This window comes from Pristiophorus japonicus, chromosome 11 (genome assembly GCF_044704955.1).
Source record: "Pristiophorus japonicus isolate sPriJap1 chromosome 11, sPriJap1.hap1, whole genome shotgun sequence".
Classification (NCBI taxonomy): domain Eukaryota; kingdom Metazoa; phylum Chordata; class Chondrichthyes; family Pristiophoridae; genus Pristiophorus; species Pristiophorus japonicus.
In genome coordinates, this window is record NC_091987.1 from 73698378 (window position 1) to 73713243 (window position 14866).

General features: G+C 44.1%; 1 protein-coding gene across 1 annotated transcript in view; it reads right to left on the minus strand.

Moving 5' to 3' along the window:
- The window catches only part of hgd (homogentisate 1,2-dioxygenase), a 67247-nt gene extending 53395 nt beyond the window's left edge, over positions 1–13852 (minus strand). Inside the window, exons 1-2 of the mRNA XM_070892962.1 lie at positions 13838–13852; positions 6319–6390 (exon numbers count right to left, since the gene is read on the minus strand). Coding sequence (XP_070749063.1) covers positions 6319–6390; positions 13838–13852 — 87 coding nt within the window. The remainder of the gene's footprint in view (positions 1–6318; positions 6391–13837) is intronic.
- Between the last annotated feature and the right edge of the window lie 1014 nt (positions 13853–14866).

Here is a 14866-nt window from a genome sequence, read left to right on the forward strand (position 1 = left end):
GATTGGGGAAAATGGGGATTTTTAAGTTACGCCAGAAAAACCAAGTTACTCCAAAAAAAATGGAGCAACTCCTTGCCAAAATTGAGCCCTATGTGTTGGGAGGGTATTATTCCCATATTGTCCCACTTCTGGTTGGGCTAACATGTGATTGGAAAGGTTAGATTATGCAATGAAAAGATATGCATACTTTATTCCAGTTATTCACTTGGCTTGCAATCTTTTCTTACTTTCCTAAAGGGTAAGAATAACAATAATGAAAAACACCACAAATGTTCATGGCCTAGCAGGTTACCTACTTAAAAGGAAATTTCAGATTCCAGGAAACATCTGTTAAAGTACTTCCACGATATCTAGAACCTAGCATTAATACATTATTATCGTTCCAACTGCGCAGTAAAATTTGCAATTCAAATTAAATGTCTTCCATTTACTGAAGGCAGCCAATGACTATTTTTGTCAAGTTAATCACCAGAAGTCTTTTGTCGCTTGGTTGATTGCAACGCTTCTTGCTGTGATTGGCTAGAATGCGTAGCCAAACTCAAGATGTCAGTGATCTTTTCTATTAGGAGCTTCTGTAAAATGAATTTTTACTCGTGGAGTGAACAGGAGACATGTTCTCTGTGTGTTAATGGGCATCAAAAGAAGAAAGGAAAAGTAAAAAAAAAATGAGCGAATTGCTTTTACAAATCATTTCGGCAGAAACTGTTGAAACGACTTAGGACCTGGTGATATAAAAGACACTAGCCTAGAAATTCGATAAAGCGCGAAAATGGGCGATGCCACCGAGGGCTGAGGTTAACTCCCGCCTGTAGCAAGAGTGCAGGCAGCACTGTTGTTTTGGTGCTACCTGCTGATTTAAATGAGCGCAGCACAGAAGCTACCATGCAATGCTCTCTTTCAGACGGTAAGATCAGCAGGAGGCCGAAGATTGGGTCTCAAGGATCTGTGCGGTGTTCTCAGGATGTTGCGATTTACGAAAGTGAAGTACAGTGTTTCCAGATATGTTTCCTGTGTTTTGTAGGTTGACAGAGAGGGTATGCAAGATAAATCAAAATCTAAAAATACACTAATCTGTCAGATTTTAAAGAATACAACTTGCAGTTTATCTGAAATCTAGGATTAATTCAACTGCTGACGTGTTAATATTTAGACGGCTAATTGGTCAAATGCAATTATTAATTAAAAAAAAGTCATAATTAACTGATTAAATGACTGCAATTTTGGGTGTAATCATTCTAGCAGTCTCAAATATTGAAGTTATGAAAACTCATGCAATATGTGTTATAAAATTTCTGATGACGCCATCTATTGCAATCAATATCAAAATTATTTGAATCAGTGATCAGTGAAGAATGCAAATCTGTCACAGAGCCTGGCTTTGCTGGGGCTGCATATACTCTCACAGTTATTGAAGACTTCTCAGCGATCTATAGATTTCCATCACTTTCTCCTGGGTCTACACACTGGCACCAACGGCATATACGTCTTTGGATAGGGTGGTAAAAGAGATCTTCCACTGGGCAGCCAAAATGAAGGTGGCAGAGACCTGAGCACCGCTGTAAATGGGGCACTAAGCCATTTTTGGGATGTTACTTCCCCACTTAAGCTGGGTGGCCCAAGTTAAAATCTAACCCTTTATATCTACTTTATCCAACATCAGCATCCTTGTCCAGGCTAACATCCCCAGCATTGAAGCACTGGCCACACTCAATCAGCTCTGCTGGGCAGGCCATTTAGTTCACATGCCAGACACGAGACTCCCAAAGCAAGTGCTCTATTCGGAACTCTTTCACGGCAAATGAGCCAAAGGTGGGCAGCGGAAGCGTTCAAGAACACTCTCAAAGCCTCCCTGATAAAGTACGACATCACCACTGACACCTGGGAGTCCCTGGCCAAAGACCGCCCTAAGTGGAGGAAGTGCATCCAGGAGGGCACTGAGCATCTCGAGTCTCATCGCCAAGAGCATGCAGAAATCAAGCGCAGGCAGTGGAAAGGATCGTGCAGTAAACCTGTCCCATCCACCCCTTCCCTTAACGACTATCTGTCCCACCTGTGACAGAGTCTGTGGTTCTCGTATTGGACTGTTCAGCCACCAAAGAACTCATGTCAAGAGTGGAAGCAAGTCTTCTCGATTCCAAGGGACTGCCTATGATGAAGATGATGAGATTTATATATAAGGGTTTTAATTAGTCAGTGCTGTCGGTGAGGAGCCTTGCCCACTGGTGGCGCATATCGAATATTTGGGCATGTGCTGCCCACTGTTTTCTGACCATTAATTTTATTGGAAAAACATGAGTAGCATCCACCCAGTTTCCAATATACATTGCAGGGGAGCAAGGCCTCCTGTCAGACATGGGGATGAATAAAATGTTCCCCTATTGTGTAATGCCTGAGTCGCTCATGTTTGCGTGCTACCTCGCTTTTGATGTGAAGGAGGGTTGAGAAAACATTCAATAGAGGGAAGCAATTGCAGTCATCATTATAAACTTCTGTGATTAATACAGACTAGTGACACACAATAGTAGGAAGACAGAAAAGAATGATGATACTGCATTCTTACAGAGCAACATGATTAACCATCAGAACTGCAGTGTCAGTACTCTCTTGCTTTTATATTGACAAATATTGTAGCATAAATAAAGAGAAAGAGCTGCAAATGTTAGACATCTGAAATAAAAGCAGAAAATGCTTAGGGCTAGAACCTCCACTTTTTTTGCATGCTTAACGCCCACTAACGCCCATTTTACTGCTGAAATGATGTGTAATGCCCAAAATGGAAACTGACGGGCATTTTTCGGAAACTTATCGGCGAGCATTACTTTTCCCATGTGCTTAACGGCGAGAAAAAATATTACCGGCCGCCCACTTTTTTTGGGCGGAATCATCATCATCATCATAGGCAGTCCCTCGTACCGAGGATGACTTGCTTCCACGCCGAAAAGGGATGGGTTCACAGGTGTTTCAATGAAGGACCTAATATTCCAGATCCCAAACTACATCCTGAAGGGTGAAAGATGCCTGTGCTTGGATTTTTTTAACATGTGGTGGCTGTTGCACACCAGCCACCACACGGGCTTGACAGAGCTAGGTCTTGGTCCAGTGGCAAGGATTAACCAAGACGACTGGAGACCAGCTCTGCTGCACGAGCTAGTACAAGGGCCAGGAAGGGAAGTCAGGTCTTCAGCTGTTTTAGGGGAGAATGAAGCAGGAGGTGGATCTCGTAGAATCATCAGAATGGGTGAAATCAACACCCATAATATCGCCCAGCTTTACTTTCCGCACGGATTTAACGCCGAGATTCAATAATATTGCCCGCCCACTTTTTTTTTGTCATAAAGAGCATATTTACCGAAACTAGCGGTCATGAGATCACCCAGCGTCAATTTCACCACCGCACACACATATCGCCCACAATATCGCTCACCCAAAAAAACGCCCAGAAAAAGTGGAACTAACCGGAACTAATCACAGGGTTATGGGCGCCATGTTCTAGATCACATGTCGCATCCTTTAAAAGGCTGCTGTGCTTCAACCTCGGCGGAGTTCGGATGTACTCTGCAGATTGTTGGAGTTGATGTGAACATCTCTAAAAACATCTTGACCATACAGTGACCGATTGGAATTCAATACCTGTCCTCATCGGGACATTCCTTGTTTGTGACCAATCGGTGGAAAACAGAGAGCTACTGCAATGGGGCCTGTCCTTTCTCACCCTCTCTTGGTGACCAATTACATGCAGCAGACTCAAGATCGTCGAAGGTACGCTCCACTCTATCATGTGCCCAATGTAAGACGTGACAGACTGATGAGGAGGACCAGACGTTACACCCCCTGCAAGTACAAGGAGAAGCATTCTTACCTCGACTTGCCTGACACCACCTGCCTTCGGAGACTGTGCGTCCACAAAGAGGTTATCACTGAGGTACGCCAGCTGATAAGGGGAGATCTACAGCCTGCCAGCACCATCAGTACTGCACTGTCCATCGAGGTCAAAGTCACCGTTCTAAGCCTCGGGTTCTTTTCAGGCCACAGCTGGCGACATTTGCGGACTTTCTCAGCATGCCACACATTGCTGCATTAGACAGGTCACTGAAGCCCTGTACACACGCAGGAGGGACTTGATCAGCTTCCCTATGACCAGGGAGGCACAGAGTGAGAGGGCTCTAGGATTCTCCAGAATTGCAAACTTCCCCAAGGTGCAAGGAGCAATAGACTTCTACGCACATCACGATGCGGGCACCTTTTCAGGATGCAGAGGTTTTCAGGAACCGCAAGGGATTCCACTCCCTGAATGTCCAACTCGTTGTTGACCACCAGCAAATTATACTGTCAGTGAATGCTCACTTTCCGGGCAGCATCCATGAAGCTCACATCCTGCGTGAGAGCACTGTATCTGACTTGTTTAACAATCAGCCACAAGGTCAATGCTGGATGCTTGGTGACAAAGGACATGGCATCGCCACCTGGCTGATGACCCCCCTGCATGATACCCACACCGAAGCCGAGAGGCAAGACAACGAGAGCCACAGAGCAACTCGCAATATCGTGGAGAAAACCATTGGAGTGCTGAAACAGCACTTTAGATACCCGGACCGAACTTCATTACCACCCTGAGCAGGTAGCTCAATTCATGGTGGTGTGCTCCATGCAGCACAACTTGGCTATCAGGAGGGGACAAGAATTGCCTGATGAGTCTGACAGTCCACCTCACCAGAGAGAGGAAGAGGAGGAGACGCTGGCATCGGCCCAGACAATCAGGCTGATGCTGAAGCCATGCCCTCGCCCCCCTCTAGACCACATGAAAGGGCCCATGATGGCATGATAGCTGCCAGAGCCTCATGTCAGGAGCTTATCAATGATCGCTTTGCCTGAAAGAATGTTGGTGTTATTTGCAATACTGACACACTGCTGGGTGTGCAGGTGATACATCAATGGTGGGCATCATCTTGGTGACAGTTAAAGTTTAAGTTGATTGCAGTTAAGTGTGATTATACCCTTTGATGTTAAGGAATCACCAGCATGTAATGGTGCAGCTTTCTGAGCCAATGCGCTATAAGGTTTTGTTAAATAAAAAACATTTAAACTGAACATTAGTCTGAAATCATCAGTATTTCTGTACAATCCAACCCTTCACCTCCCCTCCCCACCTCCCCCCCCCACTTCTCCTCCCCATCTCTACCCCTTCCCCTCCTGACTCAAAGCCACCTGGCTGAGGAGCACCTCAGGCGATGCTACATTGGGAATGGATGGGGAGGGGGTGACGGCTGAAACACTGCTTGGACTGATTCGGGAGAGGACGGTCCCGAGGTGGGAACATGCTCCGAGCCAGAAGCAAGATGTTGCTGCTGGCTCCCATGTGTCGTTGGCAATGGAGGTGCGGCACCTTGGGGTGCAGTGCCGCGCTCCGGGACCACTGGGAGCCCTCTGCCACCAGTGTTCCTGGCAACCAGCTCCAGGGCCTCCTCCATCCCTTCCATGTTATATCTTATTTGTTGGACAAAAACTCGGTACCAACTATGTTCTTGGTGCTTAGTAGGCTTTTTGCTGCTGGTGAATCTCCCTTGTGTCTCCCACAACAGCCAGACAAGCACACACCACAACCACACACACTTTCAGTGCCTCTGAGCTCCCTCTCTATCTGTCTCCTCTTCTGCGCATGTCATGATGACCCTTGACCTCCTGGATCGTGGGAATCGAGCGCTGCGATGCTGTTGCTAAGGACGGCAGAAGGTCAAAAAAATTTAACGCTAACACCCATTTCATATCGCTCGCAGTAACGCCCATTTTCAAAATGGAGACTAGGTGCTTTGAGAATGGGAGAGAAGCCGGCGATCTGAAAACCCTTTTTTTACTGCCCTTGCCGGAAATATCACCCATTTTTGGGTGATAAGCAAAGTGGAAGTTCTAGCCCCTGAAGTACACAGTAGGTCAGTGGCATCTTAGACAAAAGACAGATTATAATGTTTCAGGTGTAAACTTGTAGCATGTGTCGATCATTTCTACCACTGGCATCCAATGTTCCCGTTTAGCTGCGCAGTCACACGGCCGCACAGCTGTCTGAAGTTTCTGCACAGGCCTTAAAGAGGCCATGCACCCCCCAAAATTAGAGGGAACATTGCTGACATCCCACATAAAGATTGCTTCCTCAGCAGTACCCTGAAAAATACAGTTAAGCGTTAATTTTTAACAAGGTCAAGCCCATAGGTAGGCTTCGCATTGTCAAACTGGCTGTGCAGATGATGACCGTCAGAACCCAGTGAAAAATGCTAGTTATTTAAGCTTACTGCAGGCGAAAAACAGGTGGAAATTGTTCCGTACCTGACCCTCTGGTAGGGACCCAGGACAGCGAGGATCTTCTGAATAAAATTCATTGCCAAATCCTGACATGTACTGGAAAAGAACAGACAGTGAATGATCAGTAATGTGCCATTTTGGTATTCTTGTAAAGCATGAAAGCGGCAGATAGGCACCAAATAATACTGCAACAGAGCAGAAGTATCAGAGTTGGGCTGATTAAAATTATTTTCAGAGTCTCATGGATAGTTAGGAATGGCACACGAGTACTACAATGACTACTACTAGAACTAGGGAAAAAGAACTAGAACTAAACTAAACTAAAATCTAAGGGCTGTGATTGAGAACTGAAGACTGAATTTAGTTCAAAAACACTATCTTGTATATCCTTAATTTCCAAACAAACTTCTTCAATATTACTGACCAATCTCAATGACACATGTGTTCGAAGGGTTCAGCCCTTCTGGTATCAATCACCTCACATAGCCCTGCTGGTACCACCGATCACCTCCATGTCAATAAAGCACCAGCAACTCTACATGCCAATTTTCTCATTTACTCCCAAAGGTCTTTGTTAACAAAGAGATTGGATATGGTTTCAGATAAGACAGGACATCTTTATCTCTCCCTTATTGAGTCATTTGTGGTTTTGATGGCTTGCTTTCTATCCCTGGCAAGGAATGTTTTGGTTCTATAAGCCTTCATTGTTAAATTATTGTTAGTATTTTCCTTTCCTAGCATTCTGTTTAACTACTGACTCCATTTTGAGGACATCTTAGTGCAATTCACCTATTCTCCTCTAACCTATATTCTATTGTTTTGACTGTGTAGTTCAACATCCTATTAGCTTTGTTGATTACAGCTCCGAACTGGTTGGACATGCATTGTGTTGACTCTACAACGCCTCCTTGGTCTCTTCAGCTTCATCCTTAGTTATTTCAACATAACTCATGGAGTGTGCTTGTCAGCCATTTTACTTCCAATGTGTAACACTTTACATTTTCTTGAATTAAATTTAATCTGCCATTGACCTGCACATTTACCTATTTTGTCCAACGCATTCTGCAATTTCTGAGCAACCTTTTCGGATTCCATATCTCATCCTCGTTTGGTATTACACTGTATCTGAAAATGTGATCACTTTCCAGTGGGTGTCTGAATCCAGATTATTTATGTAAATTAGAAACAGTTGTGGTCCCAGTACTGAGCCCTGAGACATCCCACTCAGTATCCCCACACACCCCCTCCCCGACTCTGATGTAACACCTCTACTGAGTACTCATGGTTCCCTACCCTTCAACCAGTTTCTTATCCATTTCCAGCATTCACCCTGAACCTGCATCACTATAAATTTAATTATTAGCCTCTTGTGGAATTTAGTCAAAAGCCCTTTGGAATCAAGGTATACTCCATCATTGGGCTTACCACAGTCTACTTGGATTGTCACTTCCTCACAAAAGTCGAGGAGGTTGGTCAGGTAGGATCTTCCCTTCCTGGGTCTACACTGACTGCATTTAACTACGCTATCATTGTACAGTGATCCACAAACTTGTTTCTGTTAATCAATTCCATTATTTTACATGGAATGGAAGTAAGACCAATAAGTCAATAGTTGCCTGTGTCTGTTTTTTCACCTTTTTTGAAAATGGGCACCACGTCAGCCTGCTACCAATCTACTGGCACCTCCGCCATGTCCATTGACTCCTTCATAATGATTGTTAGTGCCTTACAAGTCTTCTTCCAAGTCTGTCTCAGCACTGTGGGATAAATAACTACCACCTCTGGGGTTTGATTTGTTTTGAGGCCATTCAGTCTGTTTAGCACCTCCATCTGATTTATAGTGAACTAATTTATTGTTCGGAAAGGGCATGTTGGTCATATTAGGTCCCACACAAGAGATTAATGTGCAAAGTTAAAGCACATGGGATTGGGGGTAGTGTGCTGACGTGGATTGAGAACTGGTTGGCAGACAGGAAGCAAAGAGTAGGAGTAAATGGGTACTTTTCAGAATGGCAGGCAGTGACTAGTGGGGTACCGCAAGGTTCTGTGCTGGGGCCCCAGCTGTTTACACTGTACATTAATGATTTAGGCGAGGGGATTAAATGTAGTATCTCCAAATTTGCAGATGACACTAAGTTGTGTGGCAGTGTGAGCTGCGAGGAGGATGCTATGAGGCTGCAGAGTGACTTGGATAGGTTAGGTGAGTGGGCAAATGCATGGCAGATGAAGTATAATGTGGATAAATGTGAGGTTATCCACTTTGGTGGTAAAAACAGAGAGACAGACTATTATCTGAATGGTGACAGATTAGGAAAAGGGGAGGTGCAACGAGACCTGGTGTCATGGTACATCAGTCATTGAAGGTTGGCATGCAGGTACAGCAGGCAGTTAAGAAAGCAAATGGCATGTTGGCCTTCATAGCGAGGGGATTTGAGTACAGAGGCAGGGAGGTGTTGCTACAGTTGTACAGGGCCTTGGTGAGGCCACACCTGAAGTATTGTGTACAGTTTTGGTCTCCTAACTTGAGGAAGGACATTCTTGCTATTGAGGGAGTGCAGCGAAGGTTCACCAGACTGATTCCCGGGATGGCGGGACTGACCTATCAAGAAAGACTGGATCAACTGGGCTTGTATTCACTGGAGTTCAGAAGAATGAGAGGGGATCTCATAGAAACGTTTAAAATTCTGATGGGTTTAGACAGGTTAGATGCAGGAAGAATGTTCCCAATGTTGGGGAAGTCCAGAACCAGGGGTCACAGTCTAAGGATAAGGGGTAAGCCATTTAGGACCAAGATGAGGAGAAACTTCTTCACCCAGAGAATGGTGAACCCGTGGAATTCTCTACCACAGGAAGTTGTTGAGGCCAATTCACTAAATATATTCAAAAAGGTGTTAGATGTAGTCCTTACTACTCAGGGGATCAAGGGGTATGGCGAGAAAGCAGGAATGGGGTACTGAAGTTGCATGTCCAGCCATGAATTCATTGAATGGAGGTGCAGGCTTGAAGGGCCGAATGGCCTGCTCCTGCACCTATTTTCTATGTTTCTATGTTTCTGTGAATACTCGGGATAAGTCATCATATTTACTATTTTGTGCCCCCAATTTCAACCCCATTTTCATCTTTTATGATTTTCACCTCTTCCCTGACTGGGCTCTTATAGTTGCACCGAAAGAACTTTTACCGTTATGCTTAGCTTCAGTTGCTATGCCATTTTCCAGGTCTTCCTTTGCCTCTCCGATCATCTTTCTGAAGTGTTTCTGCACTTTCTTATATTCTTCCCAGTGAGCCCCTTCTTCTTTGTCCTTGCAGTATTTATACAAGCCATTTCCCTCTATTTCGCTTTTGTTTGTTAATCCATTTAGGGTCATGTTTGGTTAGTCTGAGCTTGTTGGTTTTGGGTATGTATTTAACTTTTCTTCTACTAAAGTGTTGTATTTGTTTTAGTTGTTCCCTGATTTTGTTGAACTTTGCCTTTTTAAAGTTATGTATTCAGCTCACTGTTCCCTCAGGGATGCTATGAGTTCCATTTCTTTTATGTTTACTGGGTCATTAATGAATACCAGTTCTCGTGGCTTCCTTGGTGCATTAGATCAAGAAGCAGTTGTGCACTACATTTACCCATGCATCACTTGATTTCCTCCATTTATTTAAAGATGACTGAAGTCTTCCATTATAACTTTCTTGTTCTCATCTAACCTTTTGATCCCTTCATAGAGCAAATGTTCTCCTTCTTATGTTGACCTTGTGGTCTATAGCTTATCCTTAGTTTTAGTTTGGGTCATTGGACATTTTGCTTTATTCATTCTTGGGATTTGGGCATTGCCGGCCAGTCCGGCATTTATTACCCATCTGTAGTTGCCCGGAACAGGAAGTGGTGGGGCACCTTCTTGAATCGCTGCATTGTTTCTTTGTATTTCTCTCGTTAGATATCTCTTCAGTACATCATCATCATCATAGGCAGTCCCTCGGAATCGAGGAAGACTTGTTTCCACACTTAAAATGAGTCCTGTGGTGGCTGAACAGTCCAATACGAGAACCACAGTCCCTGTCACAGGTGGGACAGATAGTGAGGGTAAGGGTAGATGGGACTGGTTTGCCGCACGCTCTTTCCGCCGCCTGCGCTTGATTTCTGCATGCTCTCGACGACGAGACTCAAGGTGCTCAGTGCCCTCCCGGATGCCCTTCCTCCACTCAGAGTGGTCTTTGGCCAGGGACTCCCAGATGTCAGTGGGGGTGTTGCACTTTATCAGGGAGGCTTTGAAGGTGTCTTTGTAACGATTCCTCTGCCCACCTTTGGCTCGTTTGCCATGAAGGAGTTCCGAGTAGAGCGCTTGCTTTGGGAGTCTCGTGTCTGGCATGTGAACTATGTAACCTGCCCAGCGGAGCTGATCAAGTGTGGTCAGTGCTTCAATGCTGGGGATGTTGGCCTGGTCGAGGAATCTATTGTTGGTGCGTCTGTCCTCCCAGGGGATTTGTAGGATCTTGCGGAGACATCGTTGGTGGTATTTCTCCAGCGACTTGAGGTGTCTACTGTACATGGTCCATGTCTCTGAGCCATACGGGAGGGCGTACAGTAATGTAGTGATTATGTTACTGGACTAATAACGCCGAGGCTTGGACTAATAATCAAAAAAGAGTTCAAATCCCACCATGGGAGTTTTAGAATACAGCGGAATGGCTTGCTTGCCCACTTCCGAGGGTGGTTAATAGTCAACCACGTTGGTATGGGACTGGAGTCCATGTGGGTAAGGACGGCACGGTTTCTTCCCTAAAGTGAACCAGTTGGGTTTTAATGACAATCTGACAGCCTCATGATCATTTTTACTGATACCAGTTATTTTTTATTTCCAGATTTTTTTTAAACTGAATTAAAATTCTAAAACTGCCATGGTGGGATCTGAACTCTTGTTCTTTTGATTATTAGTCCAAGCTTCAGGATTATCAGTCCAGTAACATAATCACTACATTACTGTACTGAAGAAATATCTATTTAGAGTAGTTCGTTCTGCAGCTTTCTACCTTTCACAGGATCAACTTATTTGACTTCCCAGGTATCCCTGACTTTAAAGGGGAGTGAACCAGCGATTATTTAGCTTGGGCCCCTGGGCCACCAGGGAAGGTTTCGGTTGGGCCACCATTGTCCGGCCGATCGGGTAGTCAGCCGGCAAAAACCAGCATGGCGACTGCGGCAGTGCACCCGCCCCTTGAAGGGCTGCTGCGCTGACGTGGCTCACACACAAAAGACAAAGTGCACCGACAGAAAAAGCTGTTGGGGGGCACCGTGCAGCGGATCTACTATTTTCCAGCTAAATTTCACGCGGGGTGCCATGGAGTTCCGGGCGATCGGCGGTGCATCCTTTGATGATATACTTAGGACGGTCAGCAGCAGCGGGGCAGAAGTGGGGCCCACCAGAAAAATTCCCGAGGTGAATTTTAATCGTGGCGGCCATTAGATCAGAAGTCGGCGGCAGCATAACTTCGCCGCCTGGCCGCTACTTTTTGGCGGTAAGTGACTTTTTTGGGGAGCTGAATTTTGGCTGCTTTGTTTTTTCTAAACACTTTATACATTACTCTATACATATATAGTAGACACCTCAAAGTGCTGGAGAAATACCACCAGCGCTGCCTCCGCAAGATCCTGCAAATCCACTAGGAAGATAGACGCACTAACGTCAGTGTTCTCGATCAGGCCAACATCCCCAGCATTGAAGCACTGACCACACTCGACCAGCTCCGCTGGGTGGGCCACAGCGTCCGCATGCCTGACTCAAGACTCCCAAAGCAAGCGCTCTACTCTGAACTCCTACACGGCAAGCGAGCCCCAGGTGGGCAGAGGAAATGTTTCAAGGACACCCTCAAAGCCTCCTTGATTAAGTACAACATCCCCACCGGCACCTGGGAATCCCTAGCCCAAGACTGCCCTAAGTGGAGGAAGTGCATCCGGGAGGACGCTGAGCACCTCAAATCTCGTCGTCGAGAGCATGCAGAAACCAAGCGCAGACAGTGGAAGAAGCGTGCGGCAAACCAGGCTCCCCACCCACCCTTTCCTTCTACGACTGTCTGTCCCATCTGTGACAGAGACTGTAATTCCCGTTTGCATTGTACAGTCACCTGCGAACTCACTTTTAGAGTGGAAGCAAGTCTTCGATTTCGAGAGACTGCCTATGATGATGATGCATTACAACAGTGACTACACTTCAGAAGTACTTCATTGGCTGTAAAGCACTTTGAGATGTCCGGAGGTCGTGAAAGGCGCTATATAAATCCAAGTCTTTCTTTCTTTCTTTTGTTATATTCCTGAATGTTATATTCATGTCTATCCTCTGGATTTAGCCATGTTTCTGATATTTCTATAACAGCCTCCAGTTCCAGCATTTTATTTCTAATGCTTCTAGCATTTGGTTGTATACCTTGCATAGTTCTCCTTCTTCACACAACCACCAGTGTCTGCCTATTCCTGGTCTCCAGTTCATGTACGTGTCTGAGTTTCTGAGTCAATACAGCCCTACTGACTACCTTCTACCCGATGATCTGTTTAATCTGGGATCTATTTACTCACTGCCTTTTCACCCCTCCCCCACGTTAAAATGATTTGCTAATGCTGCCTTGATGTTCCTTACAAGTCTTTTTGTTCCTACATGATTTAGGTGCAGCCTATCTCTCCTATACTTGTATCTTTTTCTCTGGAAGGATTCCCAGTTATTTATGAAGGTAAGAAGGTTGTGCTCACACCATCCTGCCAACCATTTGTTCATCTCCTCAATTCTATTGGTGAATGCTCCTTCTTTCCCAATTAATTTTGAGGAAACTAAGAATGGGTTATCACAGAAGCATTTGTATAATCACAAAGGATATGTTTAAAATGATGAAATTTTAAAGAGGCAACAATATTGTTTAACATGTTTACAATATACCCCGTAATAATGAGGAGGCACAGGATGATGTTCCAACTGTAACTGTGACTTCCTGTTGGTAGGCGGATACTTTCAGCCTCCTGCTCATTGGCTATTGCTCATGCAAAACCCAAGTTTCGAAATCTATGTTTGTGATCAAAGTCTGAAAGTTGTGCAATGCACAGTCACAGACTGCTTTTACTGGTCTTTAACCAAAAAAACATTGCTATGTTTTATTTCCAAAAGATACCAACTTTCAGCTACTGCAAACATTTGAAAGAATACAAAAATGCAGTAGAATTTCAACAATAAAACAAAAAAGTGATTATAATTTACAGACGGATAGGTAGATTAAATCGACCTATAGTATGCCAATAGTGGTTGGAAAGATAATACAATTACAGAAAAATAAATTGTCCAAGAAAAGTTATAAATGAACACAAAATTAATTGGGAGAGAATAGAAAATATTTTGAATTAAGGTTTTTAACCTCCTGAGTAATTTGAAACCAAGGACTATATCAATAAGTATTAGTGGATCATATCAACATTAGTGAAAGTAAAACAATAACGGAAAATATTTTTGAAATTTGGCCCCTGTGATAAATGAAACATATTTAGGTCTAACATTGATAAATAAATAGTTCTTACCTTGAGAGATGCCATTTTTATTCTGCTTTTTTTTTGTTTAAATAATTCACAGAAGGTCCAAATTACAACTAGACAGAAGTGATTGAACCAACTGTAGTTCCCAGAGAGGAGAGAACATGGTAGCACCAGGGGAGGGAACTTTATACAACAGGAATTGCATTAGGCATGTCCAGAACTGATGCAACACATCTGATAAAAAAGATATGTGGAGAATAAGAGAAGTCACAGAATGGGAACTGGCGAGAGAAAAGGATTAGGCTTAAAAAATGCGAATAAAAAGTAAAAAACGGCAAACAACTAAGAAAAATTAAGTAATTTATAAATGGAAAAGAAAAAGGAGTGGAGAAAGAGAAAGGTATTACAATTGAGAGAGAGAGTTTAATTATTAACCCCTTTCAGCTTTTGTATCAGCTTCGGTTTCAGAGACTATGTCGTAACCAAATCAAACTTCATTCTCCTTTGTCAAGACCACTAATGCCCCAGGATCACTCTGGAGAGCAAAGGTAACTCCTGACTTCTTTTCTCCACCTAAACTGCTGGCCACACAACATCCTTTTTTGGCCTCCATGATAGTTGACATGATAAATGGTTCTCTCTCTTCAGGTACTGTTGTCTTCCCATTCAAAACTACCATTGTCACCCCCTCCTCTTAAAAATCACCCTTGACCCCTCTGTCCTAAGATGTTTCACAGGAGTGAAAACAAAAAAATTGACACTGAGCCACATAAGGAGAAATTAGTACAGATGACCAAACAGCTTGGTCAAAAAGTTATAAGAATGTAAGAACATAAGAAATAGGAGTAGGAGTATGCCATTCGGCCCTTTGAGCCTGCTCTGCCATTCAATAAGATCATGGCTGATCTTCTACCTCAACTCTACTTACCTGCATTATTCCCATATCCCTTGTTTCCCTTAATATCCAAAAATCTATCGATCTCTGTCTTAAATATACTCAACGACTGAACCTCCACAGCCCTCTGGGGTAGAGAATTCCAAAGATTCACCACCCTCTGAGTGAAGAAATTTCTC